Source organism: Centroberyx gerrardi, chromosome 5, assembly GCF_048128805.1.
Source record: "Centroberyx gerrardi isolate f3 chromosome 5, fCenGer3.hap1.cur.20231027, whole genome shotgun sequence".
In the NCBI taxonomy this organism is placed as follows: domain Eukaryota; kingdom Metazoa; phylum Chordata; class Actinopteri; order Beryciformes; family Berycidae; genus Centroberyx; species Centroberyx gerrardi.
Window position 1 is genome coordinate 23,197,347 of NC_136001.1, and position 16,070 is coordinate 23,213,416.

The following is a 16,070-nucleotide window of genomic DNA, read 5'->3' on the forward strand; positions in this document are numbered from 1 at the left end:
GAATTACTGAATATATTTGTAATCTGTCTGAATACTGTGGCTCAGTGTTGTCACCTCACAGCAAGAAGGAGCGAGGTTTAATCCCCAGCCCTTTCTGTGTGGGTTTCCTCCCGCAGTCTAAAGACATGCAAGTCATGTCAACTGGAGACGCTAAATTGTTCATAGCTACGAATGCGAGTGTGAGTGATTGTCTGTCTGCTCTGTGATGGACTGGTGACCTGTCCAGGGTGTTTCCCTGCCTTCCACCCAATTCATGCTGGGCTAGGCTCCAGCTCCCTGTGACCCTTAATAGAAATAAGCAAGGCAGCCTGAAATGGGAGACTATGAACACATGGGATTGCCTTTTAACTTGTTCATCTGATATGGTTCAAAATCTCTTCGAATTGAAGTTGATGATCTCGACTTTAATCACTTCACATTTAAAAAAATAAAGAGAACGATGCCGAAACAAAAAAATATTTACAGTACGGAGCTCACTGTACTCATGGATCCTCAAATGGTATAACTTATGATGAGATGGAAAATAAGACTCTTGCAACTTTGTTTATTCCATCATCACCAAATATATAGATCTATTTAACCCCAGTATTGCCAATTCCAAACTCATTTCAGTTTTCCTTGTTCCTCTAAGTGCAGTTTTTTGTTACAAGGTAGATCAAGGAAAAATCTTACAAACCTTCCAACATTTCCTCAAACATTTAGCTTCCAAATGCACTTTCCAACTTCTGATTAGCTGTCACATACATGTCAGTCTGTACATCATGAACTCTGTCACTTTACATTGAAAGATACAGTATGTCTCCAATCCCTTGATTTTGTTTTCTATGGCAATACCCAGTTGTTCGTGTTTGGATTAGGAGTCGTTTCTTTAAAATGTTGCCGAGGTCAAAGTCATAATCCTTCTCTTAAATGTCACTAGAAATACATTTCAAAAGCAGGTGAAATATAAAGACTCATCCCAGTGGAGGATGCCCCCAGACTCGTCTAGCTTTTTGAGAGAAGTAGTTTTTAAGATTTTCACTCTGCCCTGGGAGACTCTGTGCACTCCACTGCTGTGATATCCTTTATCAGAAGCAGCTCTTGAGATATAGCTTTTCTCATCACGTTCACTATTACAGCAAGAAAAATTGTGCTGAAAGTCTAAATTTCCAAGACACAGGAGAGAGATGGAGAGGAGGAATGATTTTGATGCTGTGAATATGACACAGCCCATGAAGGCAAATATTGGCTGCTGGATTCTACAGCTTATTTCTTCATATATTTTCACACAAGAGAGCAACTTGGGTGTGTGTATAGTACGCCTATATATTCCTATAAGTAATGTAAGCTGTTGATAGTGTATAGTTAGATTTGATCTGAGCAGTCCAAGTCCTAAACATATGAAACAACAAAAATTAAGAACAATACCAATCCTGTGATGTCTGGCACACTGACAAGTTACCCAACATAAGGAAATGGGTGGATTGTTTCAAGTCACACCTAGGCTACTACACTATAGTCTCAGTGTTGTGGAGTGTAGCTCACACACATACACACACACACACACACACACACACACACACACACACACACACACACACACACACACGCACATACTGTAGCTACACACAGCGACGCTTATTTCACTCTTTTAATTCTAATATTCATCATGTTATTAGGCCTATTCATTGCAGATCCTGCAGGATGCGCTGCACACTCTTCCAAGTGCACAAGCTGCCGAGTTTGGTTTGGTTTAGGGCTTAGCACTAGAACGCGCAATCGCGCACCATGTCCCCAGAGCTGCCACATCATGAACGTGCATAGTGGTGCTGATGTGAGGAGTTAGTTCAATTTCACTATTCGAGAGTTACGCCTACCAATGTGGCTACATTATACGATGTTAAGATTGTGTTTAGATGAAAGGAATGGCCGTCGTGCTAAATCCTGAGTCTTTCTATGGCACGCATTTGGCGCAAATCGCGTATAGGCTGATCGCTGGGAGTTGGTCCCTTATTTTCAGAGCCGTAGCCTGGTAGTGACAGCTGCAGAACCCCTAGTGTGTGTGTGAGAGAGAGAGTGTGTGAGTGTGTGTGGGAGGAGGAGTGAACGTCGGCTCGGCGGCGGTGTGGAGGGATGGCAGCGGGGACGGCGGATGCAGATATGACTTGCTCTCTCTGTCCCCACCACTAAGGACTTGAATTTATTCTCTCTGAACGTCGGATATTTTTGTGGCTTTGCTATTTTTTTCAATGTATTATGATCACGGCGCTTTTCGGCATAATCTCTCCCAACGTTCCCATCTATCTCTGAGCTGTCAATCATATCTCGCCGGGATTTCTACATGTGAGTGCATGGCGCGCCGGGCAGGGCGGATCTGCTCACGGGGTGAACAAACGCCGGTTAATATGGATGGAAGGTCAACCATCATCTCATCATTTCAATTCCACTGATTAGGTAAGGTGATATGAAGCTTATTGTTGCATGTTTGATGAATGATGAAGTCATAGCCCGCGCGTGTAGATGCGATTGCAATTCTAGGCTGTTCGTTGCCACGGGCGTTAATAGGCCCTCTTATCAGTTATTTTAAGTGTGTTTATCAGGCTCGTAACCCACATACATGTCCCTTCTTAATTCCTACAGCGACACTCTCCTGTAGCTTTGCCCAGACCACGGAGCAGGGGAAGATGATGTGCGAGGTGATGCCGACCATCACCGAGGGAGACTCGGCTGGTCCTCCGAGAGGCACCGGCGGGGTCCAGAACGGCTCGGACCAGGAGGCCAACTTCGAGCAGCTGATGGTCAACATGCTGGACGAGAGGGACAAGCTGCTGGAGTCCCTCAGGGAGACTCAGGAGACCCTCATTCAGTCTCAGACCAAGCTGCAGGGGGCGCTGCACGAGAGGGACGTGCTCCAGCGGCAGATCAACGCCGCGCTGCCTCAGGTGAGAGGGACCCGGGCCTGGAGGGAGAGAGGGTCGGGCTGAGGGGGGAGTGGCAGGTGTCGAACAGGGGTTCTCAACCGTTTTCATGTCACAGATCCCCATTTGCCCAAGAGACCCCTATTTGACAAGATTTTGTCCCAGGGAACACCCATATGGGAAGATTTAGTGTTGAATTGTGAGACTGTCTGTTAATAGGCTAGTGGTGAGAGTGAAACCTATGATTGGAATAATCATGCTTATATATTGTCTAACTGGGCTAATTTCTAGCAAATGAAGCTGTCTTTAAGTTAAACTATTCCTCATTTTGCTGGGGACCCCCTGGAACCCCACTCAAAGACCCCTGGGGGTCCCGGGACCCCACATTGAAAATCACCGGGGTAGAAGATGATGGGGATATACAGGCCTTATACTACTTCAAGAGCTCACAAGCAGCAGTATGCCATAACGGAGGGCCCAAATGTCTTGTTGTAGGTTAAAATGTGGATACATGGAGGGCTTTTATCCAGTAGAGGAGTGTTGACTCTCCTCTGGGCCAGAAGATGAGAGCCCTGCTGGCCACAGAAAGGAGGGCAGGGTGCACCTATCACCGGCTGGATTGGAGCAGTCTTTTCTCTCTCTCTCTGTGCCCCGGCCTGCCTTTCTATGCCATACAGTGGTAGTGTGATTGCAGGGCATTCTCATTGTCAGTTGATTCAGATGAAGGGAGCTGCTGGTAAACTAAGATGTCTTTGAAGTTTGTGTGTGTGTGTCTGTGTGTGTGTGTGTGTGTGTGAGAGAGAGAGAGAGAGAGAGAGCGAGGGAGACCAAGAGAGAGCTGAATAAGGACTGCTGTAGTCACCGACCATGACGACAATGAAGCCTCAGCACATAAAGCTGCTCTGACCCTCCAGTCTAAATGCGTTACATGATGTCACACGGGGTACAGTCTGTGAATGTACGTGTGAGAGAGCGAGACGGAGGGAGAGCAAGCACCGTCCTGATGATGACAGCCTCACTGCAGCCTCTCGTGAAAGAAACATGGCCGCTTGCTAGTGTACATGGCCCAGGGCTGCTTGCTTCCACACATGCATGCAAGCGCGCGTGCGTGTGTGTGTGTGTGTGACAGAGAGAGAGAGAGAGAGAGAGAGGGAGAGAGGAGAGTGGGAAGAGGCTGTCATGCTTGTTTTCTAATCCCGCTTGGTTCAGCGTAATGTTTTATTCTAGCAATAATACAAGTATTAGTTATACAGTCACAGACCTGGGGACATTATGCAGACATTATGACTGGCGTGCACATGCATAAGCTCTCTCTCTGTGCCTCGCTCTCCTGACACCACACACACACTCTCACACACACACACACACACGCACATAAGCGCATGCACACACACAGCAGTGGTCATTTCCACACTAGCCACAGAGGGGAGAGATGTTGCAATGGATGGAGAGTGAAGCAATACTGAGAAATGAGAAAAAACAGCTCAGTCGGAATTGAATTCTACTCTGTTTTGCTCTGCTCAGCTCCAGAATGAGGGTAATCTACTCCTGACGCATCGGATTATTGTAGAGCGTATGTTGTAATGGTGATGGTAATTCTGAAAAAAAAAAAAAATAATATACTATATCTGATGTCTCATCTTTGGGTGTGATGAATATATTAGAGCAGTGGTGTAGTACTAGGTGACGCTGCTGACCCCACCATCCTATATGTGTCAGTGGTAATTAGGCTGATGCTACGCTCAACATGACCGGAGTTGGTGTGTTTATGCCCTCCACTACACTGCCGTATCACAGTGCCCTGTTTTTGCCTCCCCTCTCTGCTGTGTAGCCCTCCAGTCAGCAATGTGTGCATGTGTCTGCATGTGTGTGGTATTTTGTGTGTGTGCGTGTGTGTGGGGGTTCTCTTCAGTCCTGTTCTCTCTGCTCCTGAGGCACAGACTGATGTATGAGTTTTGGCATGGCAGGACAGCCTTTCTTACCCCATCCCAGCACCCTGTCCTCCACTGGTTTTGCCCAACAAACATTTGTCATCTTCACCTACTAGGTGTGTGTGTGTGTGTGTGTGTGTGTGTGTTGTGTTGTCTTCTGTAGGGTTTCTGACTCCATGGGACTGGTCTGACCCAGAACTGTCAGATCTTTGTCTCTGCTCCACACACACACACACACACACACACACACACACACACACACAAGCACACACACACACAAGCACACACACACACAAGCACACACACACACAAGTACACACAAATTGTGAGAATGATTCAAATTCACTGCTATTCAACATCATTGTTAGTATAAAAACACATAAACCGCATCACCTTGGCATCAATCTTCACATTTATGTTTGCAGCAGCACTCACAAAAATGTTACAATATTGCCACATTAGACACACACCCACACACAGACAAACACACAGACAAACACACACACACTCAAAGACAGACCAGGATGGATATGTTCATTAGCCACAGAGAATAGAGTTTCAGATTAACATGTCAGCCCATTACGGTGCATAATGCTGCTAATACAGCCCTCAGGGATGGGTTTGCCCGTAGACAAATTAGGTTTTAAGCACACACACACACACACACACACACACACGCACACACACACACACATACACACAATGCCTCTTCCTCTTCTGTGTGAGAAAAGCTGTTCTGACACTGTCAAATAGAATGTGTTGTAAGGCAAGTGGGTGTGAGTACGTGTGTGTAATGCTCAGAGAGAGAGAGAGAGAGAGAGAGTGTGTGTCCCAGCAGACAGAGAGAGCAGACAGTGGGTGAACGCTCTATGTGTCCAAACAAAGCAGGTCACTGTTAGAGGGTTCCTCCCCCATCGCTACATTTCTCTATTATTAACTGCTGTACACTGACGTGGAAAAGGTGCCATTGTGAAGCTTAAATATCTGCACGTGTGTGTGTGTGTGTGTGTGAGTGTATGCCTGTCCAGTGGCTGACTGGCTGCTGGACACATGAGAGAAAGAGTTGCATCAATAGCCACAGTTTTCTCTGTGATAATACTGTAGAAATAGCTCCATTTTTCTTTTTTTTTACAGCTCCATTTTTCAAACGTGTGTCTTTATAGTGGGATGTGTGCTTTGATGGCGTGTGTGTGTGTGTGTGTGTGTGTGTGTGTGTGTTGTGATGTTGGGACACCTGTTCCAGTCAGACACAACACTGTCTATTTTTGCCAGCATAGAAATACACACACACAGAGACACACACACACACACACACACACACACACACACACACACACACACACCTCACCACCCTTCCAAAACAACAACTGCCTCTTGTTCTAGCTTCTACCCGCCACCCCTCCACCCAGCCACCGCCCCCGTCCCTACCAACACACACAAACACACACACACAATCCCTCTTGTGAATGTGTTGTGTTGTTTACTTGGCCTCACACACACCACTGACCTGTCCTTTGACCCCGCATAGCAGTGATGGCTGCTGTGGGACCCTCAATCTAGTAGGGCTCTACAGACACACATACACTGACAGTCATGTATTTGTGTGTGTGTGTGTGTGTGTGTGTGTGTGTGGATGGATGTCTTTACACGTGCCTGTGTGTTTCTGTGTGTGTGCCTCTCTCTCCATCCTGCCTCCCCTCTCAGGTATCAGTGAGTCCAAGTTGGTTTCTCCTTTTTTTTTTCCATCCTTCCGCTCTGGATATTAGTTTTTTCACAGTTCTCCCCTCCATCTTTTCTCTTTCATTACCTCCCTCTTTCATCCTTCCTCCCTCACCTGTGCCTCTTTTTCCCTCTCTATTATTACCTCTATCCCTTACACACGCACACTCTCTCTGTTTCTCTTTCTCTCTCCCTGTTTGTCTAACTCATCAATAACCCAGCAGTCCATTAACTGGTCCAATTGGATAGACAAGTCCTTCAGACTGTCCTCATCCCCTCTTACTCCTTTAACTGACATCAGCCCACAGCACAACACAGTGCAGTATGGGAAGGTGAACAGTGACACAATGCTAACCCTTGAAAGCTCTTCAAAACACTAAACCTATATGACAATTAGGCACCTCATTGTGCCTTAATGGTGGTTGATTTAGACATGTGACAAGATATCATAGCATGATATATCATGAGATGAAAATACTACTAGTGTAGTTGAATATGTAATATGTATTTTTAGGTAGGCTATAGTATAATATAGTGATGTAGTGGTAAATAAAAAGGTGGGTAAACTAGGACTTCCAGTCAGATCATGACAGGACATGAATCAGTTATACCTTCAGAAAAGCATTAATTTATGCCTTTTCTTTTCAATTCTGCTCATATAACTTACATGAGTTTGATACTACTTACTATTATGTATACAATGAATTTAGCTCATAAAGATTAGATTGGATTATGTCAGCCTAAAGAGGTGGGTAAACAGGGTTTAGGTGGGTTTACCTTCCTAAACCCTGTTGTTGTTCTTCTATATGGATGAAGAAACAGCTCACTGACCATATCACTGCCCCAATATTGCAGTGAATCAAGCTGAACATATCACCCTAACACCTTCATTGCTATTATATGGTAATGGTTGGGTTGGCTAATAGAGAGCAGGGTATTTCACTCTACTTGAACCAGGGCCAACAGGAGTGAGCCTAGCAGGCTTGGTGCTCAGCCACCATAGTTACTAGAGGTGTGTGTTGCTTACAGGTACGGTGTGAAAGGGAGTGAATGTCAAAGCTAATAGGCCTCACATTGCAGAGGAAGGAAGAAGTGCTCCCAGATCCCCCTGCCTGGTGGTTGGAGGTGGCCTCACCCTATTATGACACACACACATACACACACACACACATATTCAGCCAGGCACACACACTCTTAGTCACATCTGCACGCATCCACAAACAAACAATCACACACACACCACCTGTGTTTCCTTAAATGTCAGCATGCACTGTCTACATGTCATGGCCTAAATGTATGTGTATGTGTGTGTTTGTGTGTGTGTGTGTGTGTGTGTGTGTGCGTGTGTGTGTGTGTGTGTGTGTGTGCATGTGGACAGAGAGAGCATGCCCACGGCTAGTGTTGGTTATGCATGGATGGTTAGCTTTGTGCGCCATGATAGGAGAATATTGAGGAGGGTGGGCGAAGTCAGTTGAAAAATGACCAATGAAATAATTATTTAATTGGTCTGCTTCTGAAGCCCAAATCTTATGTTACATGTTATATAAGCACCAAATGAGAAGGACAATATTGGAATTTGGGTTGATGTGGAGCAAAGTAGAGCATGAAGTGAACAGCTGAATGTCACCAAGGAACCCAGTGAGAGAGAAATAGAGAGAGACAGAGAGAGAGAGAGAGAAAGAGATGAACCCAGATGACCCTAGTTAAATAACGTGATGGTGTCTCCCTTGCTCATTAGCTGTCACTGTTTAAGAAGTGAGTCTAATTAACAACCTATCTACCTCCCATGTTCTCAACAGCTGACTGACATCACACCTCTCTCTCTCTCTCTCTCTCTCTCTCTCTCTCTCTCTCTCCCTCTGCCTCTAACCCTCTCTTTCTCTCTCTCCTGCTGCATCTTGACAGCTTACCATCATGTGCCCGTCTCTGTCTTCTCCTTCCTCCCCCCTCTCTGCTTCTCAGCAGTTCACTTTATTGCACCATCTTCCCTCCGCTGCATGTGCATGTTATCCGCTCTCCATAGGAGCCCCTCTCCCCAAAGCTTCCACGGGGTCAGACTGGCCCCCGGCGAGGGTCCGCGCGCAGCTTTCGGACCCCTGAGCGCTAATAGAATATTAGTGCGTAAAGCTAGCTCCCCCACGCCACGCCGCTCCATCACGCCATGGCTTCGTCGCTTCATCTCTCAGTAGCATCCATCCTTCGCTCCATCCATCCCTCTGCCAGTACCATCTGGCTCTCAGCACCAGGCACATTTAGCTCAGCCAGGCGCCAATTTGTCCCCCTGGCTGACTGGGAGAGAGAAAGAGAGCGAGGGAAGGAAGAGGAAAAGTGGGAAAAAGAGATAGATGGAGAGAAAGAAAGAGAAAGAGAGTTAGAGAGAGGCAGAGAGAGAGAGACAGAGAGAGAGAGAGAGAGAGAGAGAGAGAGAGAAAGTGAGTCAGAAAGAAGAGCAGAATCAAGCATACCTCACTGTCCCCAGCAGCGGGGCACATGCTCTGGTAATGGGGAGAATGAACGTTCAGTGTGTGTGTGTGTGTGTGTGCGTATGTGTGTGTGTGTGTGTGTGTGTGTGTGTGTGTGTGTGTGTGTGTGTGCTTATATGCGTGTGTGTGTGTGTGTGTGTGTTCCCTCTCCCTGGTAATAAGAGCAGAGTGATTGGAGCTGCAGGACCACCAGAGGGGAAGAGGAGAGTAATGAAGGAGGGAGGGAGGCAAGGAGGGAAGGAGGGAGGGAGGGACGGAATGAAAAAGAGGAGGAGGAGGAGGAGGAGGGGGATGCGAGATGAAGTTTTCCAGCCAGCAGTTAAGCTCACAGCGGCCCTGCCATGTCTAACAACTCCACTATTGGAACTCTGTCAGTTCGCCTTCCCTCCTGCAACTCCCTCAGAATAGAAAATAAGGCAGGGGTGTGAAGGTGGGACTGGGGATGTGGGTGGGGTGGTAGTGGTGGAGGTGGAGGTGGTGGTGGTGTGTGTGTGTGTGTGTGTGTGTGTGTGTGTGTTTGGGAGTGTGGGCTCAAGGTTACAAACTTCAAAGGTGTACACTAAGATAAACTGGAAATACTGCCTGCATGTAGCCAACCACATGTATGAAGACACAAAAACAAGGCAGTACATGCACACAGACCCTCTCCCCCAAACACACACACACGCACACACACACACACACACACACACACACACACACAATGCTAGGGGGACATCTTCCAGACCCTAGTCTTTCCAATGAGAGACTTAAACAGCAGCAGCGGCATCAGAAGCTAAGTCCCCGGCTGGACCCTTAAAGGGATTTGAAGAACTTCAAAATGCTTCATCTGCGGCATGAAATACAGCTTGTCAGTCTCTCACAACATAGCACACACCCCCCGCTGCTCGCTGTCAATAACACCCGCACGCGCTCACACTCTCACACACATAGGCGCACACAGAGACACACACAGATCCGAGAGAGCGTGGTGGTGCAAGTGAAATGCAGACTTTGGGAGAGGGACACAGTGGTATAGAACAAATATTCACTGTTTGGCCAATGGCATGCATGAATTTCTCTTTACGCATGTCTATTTATAGTCATTTTTATTCGTTTATGTTGTTTTTCTAGTCTATCTGTGTGCACATCTGTATCTGTTTAACTCCAGAAATCATTTGTATCTATATTGGGAAATGAAGCAGAAGTGGGCATCGTCTGCGGCAGAAGTTGCCCCAAGATAGAGAAATGTTTATTTCATAGATCTCTTCTACATTAGTAGCATATACCAACTGGCATAATTAAGAAGCAAAAATATGTGAGCCCTGAAAACTATTTACCAGGAGTAATTTGGTCTACAGAACGCTTCTAATTCAATTGAATTTCAAACAACCAGCCAAATGAATGCAACACAGCAAAATCTACGTGCTGTGGAGCACATTTGCCTGGAATCTGTTCTATTTAGAGCTCCTAATATGATCATTGCCCCCGTACAGTTTTCAGTTAGTTACCCCTAGTAAGCAGATGCCATAGGTATTGAAATCTAATATAAGACGGCTCAAGTGATGGATTACCCACACTGAATCAGCACTTTCCTGTGTCGTAAGCGTCCAACTGGGCCGATACATCACACACACACACACACACACACACAACCACATAGACTTGGATGTCTCCCAGAGAGAGAGATGTATGCGCTGATGTGAATGAGATGTTAGTCAGCTCAGTCTCTCTCCAGAGTGCTATCATTGCTGGCCAGATCCTAAACTGCACTGTGTGTTCTGGAGATGGACTTTGATAAATACATGATGACACATACACCAACTCCCTCCCGTACCGATTAGAGACTATCGTTGTAGGCTGATTAAAACAGCATGAGCTCATCATGATCAGCGCATACTAGGGGAGCTAGCGGGATATTTTTGGCGCACACATATATATTCACACATACACTTACAGACTCAGACAGTATCAGCATTTAAATCCAGTCTCATTTATTCAGCACCACCTACAACCTCAATTCTCAGCTGCAGTCTGTCATTCATTCACCTCTCCTGTGGATTGCCCGGTACTTCCATTTCCATTCACACACATGTGGGTGGGTACACACAGGCGCTCACATATGTGTGCACAGTTTCATACACACGCACATACACACATGCACAAGTTCTGTCCCTGTTTCTTGGAGTTTGTGGTGAAGTCGTTCTGTCTCGTCTTTTTACTATCCTTGTTTTTAGCTGTTTTTGTGTCCCCTTGTAGCATTTTGTGACTAACCTGTAAAATCGCTCTATAAATAAACTTGACTTGACTCATTGAAGGTCCAATATCCATGTTAACAGTACCAACACTCTCTGATCTGTTCTCTCTCTCCCTCTCTCTCTCTCACTCTCTCCCTCTCCCCCTCCCTGTCTGTCTTATCAGTGGTGATGGCTTTAAGCATGTGTGCTGAGAGGTCTATTAGTTAGCTAGCGCTGTGTCAGATAATGCTTTATATCTCTCAGCTCGCTCACTGTACTTGGAGCTTTGCTCTGACTGAGGTGGAGGCACAGCTGCTGGGATGTAACATTGGGACACACACACGCGTTCATTTCATATTATGCCTTTTTTGGATGTGTTATGCACCCTGTCTATTGTCTATCTGATTTCAGCAGCTTGGAGTTGGCTTGGCGGAGTTACAGATAAGACCATATGTGGAAATGTGGAAATGTGGAAATGTGGAACTGTGTGTGTGTGTGTGTGTGTGTGTGTGTCTGTGTGTCTGTGTGTCTGTGTGTCTGTGTCCTTCAGCCGTTGCGTGTATGCATTGAATTGACATAAATCAGCTCATTAAAATCCAGGGGGTCCGGTGAGTCTCCACAGCTTCATAGCAACCTGACATCATTTCATCATATATGGATGTATGAGCGGGTGCTTGTGTGTGAGCATGTGTGTGTATGTGTGCGTATGTGTGCGCGCACATGTGTGCATGCATGTGCATGCATTACACAGCTTTAATGGTGCCAAGGAGGCATTTGCTTTGTGAATGCATTGGATAGTCCATGTAGTACATTTAATTACAATACTAATAGACTGAACTGCTCCCCCACACTGTGCTTGTTTGAATAAGCGCTCCACACACACACACACACACACACACACACACGCACCATCTTTTCCATGGCCAGCTCTGTCTGTCGATGATGAAGGTCAGTAAGCATTGTAAGCCCCATTAGAATAATGGGGGCTGTGACGTGGCCTGCCCTAGTGCAAGAAGAACATCATTCACACTTGCCCTCACGCTGCCCTCCCTCCTCTCTGCCACCGCACGCCCTGCGCTCTCTGTCCCTCTCTTCTTGCCCTCAATTCCACACTCCAACAATTCATTTACTCATCCTAACCCACACACACACACGCACGCACACACAATTACACTCCTAAAACACACAAATAGAGGCTCCCGTCGGTGACGTATGTGAGAGAGAGGATTGCCCTTCTTGGCGAGAGTTTCAAGTCAAAGCCCTCTATTTGAAGTGTAAATAGGCAGATCTAGATTTGATGCTTGGTATTCCACACCACCTTTGGGCTTGCCCCTCTGAGAGTCGCTGGGATAAATATTGCACAAGTGTTGCATATTACAATAGAATTAGGTGAACCAGTCTCACAAACAGCACTAGACACATAACCTTGACAGAATGACCCAATAATAAATTCATGCATTTGTTCGTAGCCATTACCCTCCCACGTTCCAGATGTGACAGAAGTGACCGAACCCCCTTGAAATTTCGTAGGAGCAGTGTAAACAGGAAGTAAAAAATTTAATTGCAACATCTGTCTGCGTCTGGTCTGGTAGCAGGTGCGGGGGTTTTCACTGTAAGTGGCAGGCGTTCGCTCACACCCTCTGCCCCGCTTTCATTTAGAGGAGGTGGCTCAAAGCCCCCATGCAAAGTTGTTTTAGTTTTGACACAGTTAAGCACGTGTCCCTTGGCGCTATGTGTGTGTATGAGCATGCATGTGTGTGTGTGTGTGAGTGTGTGTGTTGTACTACTCAGCTAGTGAGGCTGGAACATGAGTAACATTGAGACGGGAGAGTGAATGGAGACAGATGGACTGAGAGAGAGAATGAGGACAGAGAAGACAATTGTATATGAGAGATGGAGAAAGAGAGAAAGAGTGAGACAGAGAAGAAGTGCCTCTAGTTGAGTTACATAAAGGTCGTACGAAGCTCCACAGCTTGAATCAGACATCCCATCCCCCTCTCTCCGCTTCCGCTGCCGTCCTCCAATGTTTCCCTCTCCATCCTCTGCCTCTCCAGTTTCAGTCACATCCTTTTTTTCGTTGGTGTTCTGTTCATTTTTGCCTTCTCCTATCTGATCCCCCGCTTCCTCTCACCGCGTCTCTTTCTCTTTCGCTCTCTCTCCCTATCTGACAGTGCTGGCATGTCGACATCTTGTGTCAGCAATCGAATGGCAAAGCCTTCTCTTCTCTTCTCTTCTCTTCTCTTCTCTTCTCTTCTCTTCTCTTCTCTTCTCTTCCAGTTGACTTGCTGACATTGCCATCTTGCGTGGGGAGAGTAATGGGGGGGGGGGGGCACATACTCAGACACACACACACACACACACACACACACAAGCATGCACAGCACTGTGTTTTAATTGGTCCAGATTGGCTGCAGACTCTCTGCCAGGGCAGTGGGGCGCAGTGTAGCATGTGCCACATACACACACACACATACACAAACACACTCACACACACCGTTACTTAAGTAAGAATTCTTTTCTCTCCTCTCTCTCTTTCTCTCTCTTTTACAAAGAATATAGTCTCCCATCCTGTAACACTATACTGTTTCCATGGTTGCCAGATTAATACAACTCCCTGCTCTTAAACAGCTCAACATATCAAGGAGAGAAGGATGGAGGGAGAGAAGACAGAGGATGGGGTGTAACAGTAATGTAATCTTTAATGAGGCCCTATTCTCTCATTTCAGATTTTGCTATATTAATATCAGTATGTGATCAAGGATATTTAATGAAGCCACTGTCAAATTATGTTTAATGCTATTTCATTTTTAAAAATCCATCCATCTTTACAGCCAGTTACAGATGAACGGTTAACGCAGCACACTTGGTCTTGATTGGCACTCCTCCACAAACAACTGCTTAAATCCTTCCAGTCTGGCTGATTTGCAGCATTTGAATTGACACACCCTCGGGACTGCCTCCACGGTTCTGCGTGTAAGAGCTTATTCTTGGTTTTCATTCAGGAAAAACCCTATTAACTGAACTACATTCATAAAAAAGCATGCTCATTTTTTATCCTGAGACATATTACACTGGAAAACAAATTGTGAATAATAAGGGTGAACGATAAAGCCTAATTGATGTCATTGCTGCCAGTTGATGGGGTCGATGTCAAATGATGGACACTCATTCTTACTGCAGGTTCAACTGAATGTGTGTGCAAGTGCATACGTGTTTTGTGCGTGTGTGTGTGTGTGTGTGTGTGTGTGTGTGTGTGTGTGTGTGTGTGTGTGTGTGTGTGTGTGTGTTCGGGAAGGGCAGGGCCAGGTCAGGACATCTATTCCGCCCTACTCATCTTTGTCAGGTTATTTTTGCTCCTGTCAGTTGGCAAAATCACTTCTCCTTCCCTCTGTAACAAATGACATTTCATCCCTGCGGCACATCATTTTAATCACACACACACACACACACACACACACATACGCACATACACATTCACACTCCACACAGCACCCCGGTGGGAATACACTACAGATCCAGTTGGCTCTTGTTTAACGCTGACCCAGCGGAATATGTGTCCGTCCCTCCAGTGTTCCCCCTCACCCCAAGGGCACTGGGCCAGCGGGTCCTCCTGCGCCTCCTCCTCCTGTCCCACACGCACATGTACACACACTGTAAGCATTCATCTATATCTTACAATCCTGCTCTCTATCCTTTCACAGCACCTCTCCTTGTCAATCTGTCTGTTCGTTCGACGCTAGATGTGCTTTGTGTGTGTGTGTGTGTGTGTGTGCGTGTGCGTGTGTGTGTGTGCGCACGTGCAGACTCAGGGTTTTCTCTTTCTTCCTCACCTCTCAAAGCCCTGTGAATCCAGTCTCCATGGAAACGGGGGGAGGGAGAGGGAGGGGATGATGTTGACTTCCTGACACCTTCTGTCCCGTGGGACACCAACCGTCAGCAACTCTGTGTGTGTGTGCGTGTGTGTTTGTGCATCTTGTTTTCGTATGTGTGTGTGTTTGAGAGGGCAGGCGTGTTGGCTTTCTAGTTTGTCTTGCATGATTCGTAATGCCATGAGTGTTAATGCCAAGTGGCTAAATATGGAAGATTAAAGTTTAGATGCAAGTTATCTTAATTTGCTACTTTAAAGGTGTAATTGATTGTGGGAAGCTATCGGACTACCGAAGTAGTATAATGTATGTGTCTATGCATGTGTGTGTGCTTCTGTGTGTATGTGTGTGTATAGGTGTGTGTGTGTGTGTGCGCGCGTGTTGGCGTGTGAAGCTTCAACCTTGACAGCAGCCTCTGATAAGCTGCCAAGGCTGAGAGGCTGAGTGTGTTAGTGGGTCTGGCTGTCTGGGTTGGACAGTGTGTGGATCAGGTCTGTATGAAGGAATCCCCTGTTCATTGGGATAGAACGATGAATAAAGTGACGGACCAGGAGAGAATTAGCAGGTGGAAGCTAGTTTAGATACGTATCGTCCATCTTCTGCCTACACTGTCCCGTCATCCATTAGTTTTCGCTCCCTCTCCTCATCTCCTCACTTTCCACATGAACTTCAGGGGAAATGATGCAGCGCTGATGGGCTGTGACTCCTCAGTGCTGCTATCAACTGTACTGTGGCTTCAAAAACGTGTACTGAAATGTATGTGACAGAGGAAGTGAGGAAAAAAGGAAGGAAAGAAGAAGTTTAAAATATTGTTAATGTAGGAGCCACTGCATTCAATAAACAGCCGTGGGCTCTGCGTCCCTACCAACCACACCCCAGCGTTGCCATGGATATCAGGGTTTGGCAGCACATCTGTGTGTGTCTGTGTGTGTGTTGGTGAGAGGTGTACCAGGATGAC

General features: G+C 46.4%; 1 protein-coding gene across 1 annotated transcript in view; it reads left to right on the top strand.

The window, feature by feature from the left end:
* The first annotated feature begins 2,663 nt into the window (after nucleotides 1-2,663).
* The window catches only part of ppfia4 (PTPRF interacting protein alpha 4), a 45,393-nt gene continuing 31,986 nt past the window's right edge, over nucleotides 2,664-16,070 (top strand). Inside the window, exon 1 of the mRNA XM_071910691.2 lies at nucleotides 2,664-2,921. Coding sequence (XP_071766792.2) covers nucleotides 2,664-2,921 — 258 coding nt within the window. The remainder of the gene's footprint in view (nucleotides 2,922-16,070) is intronic.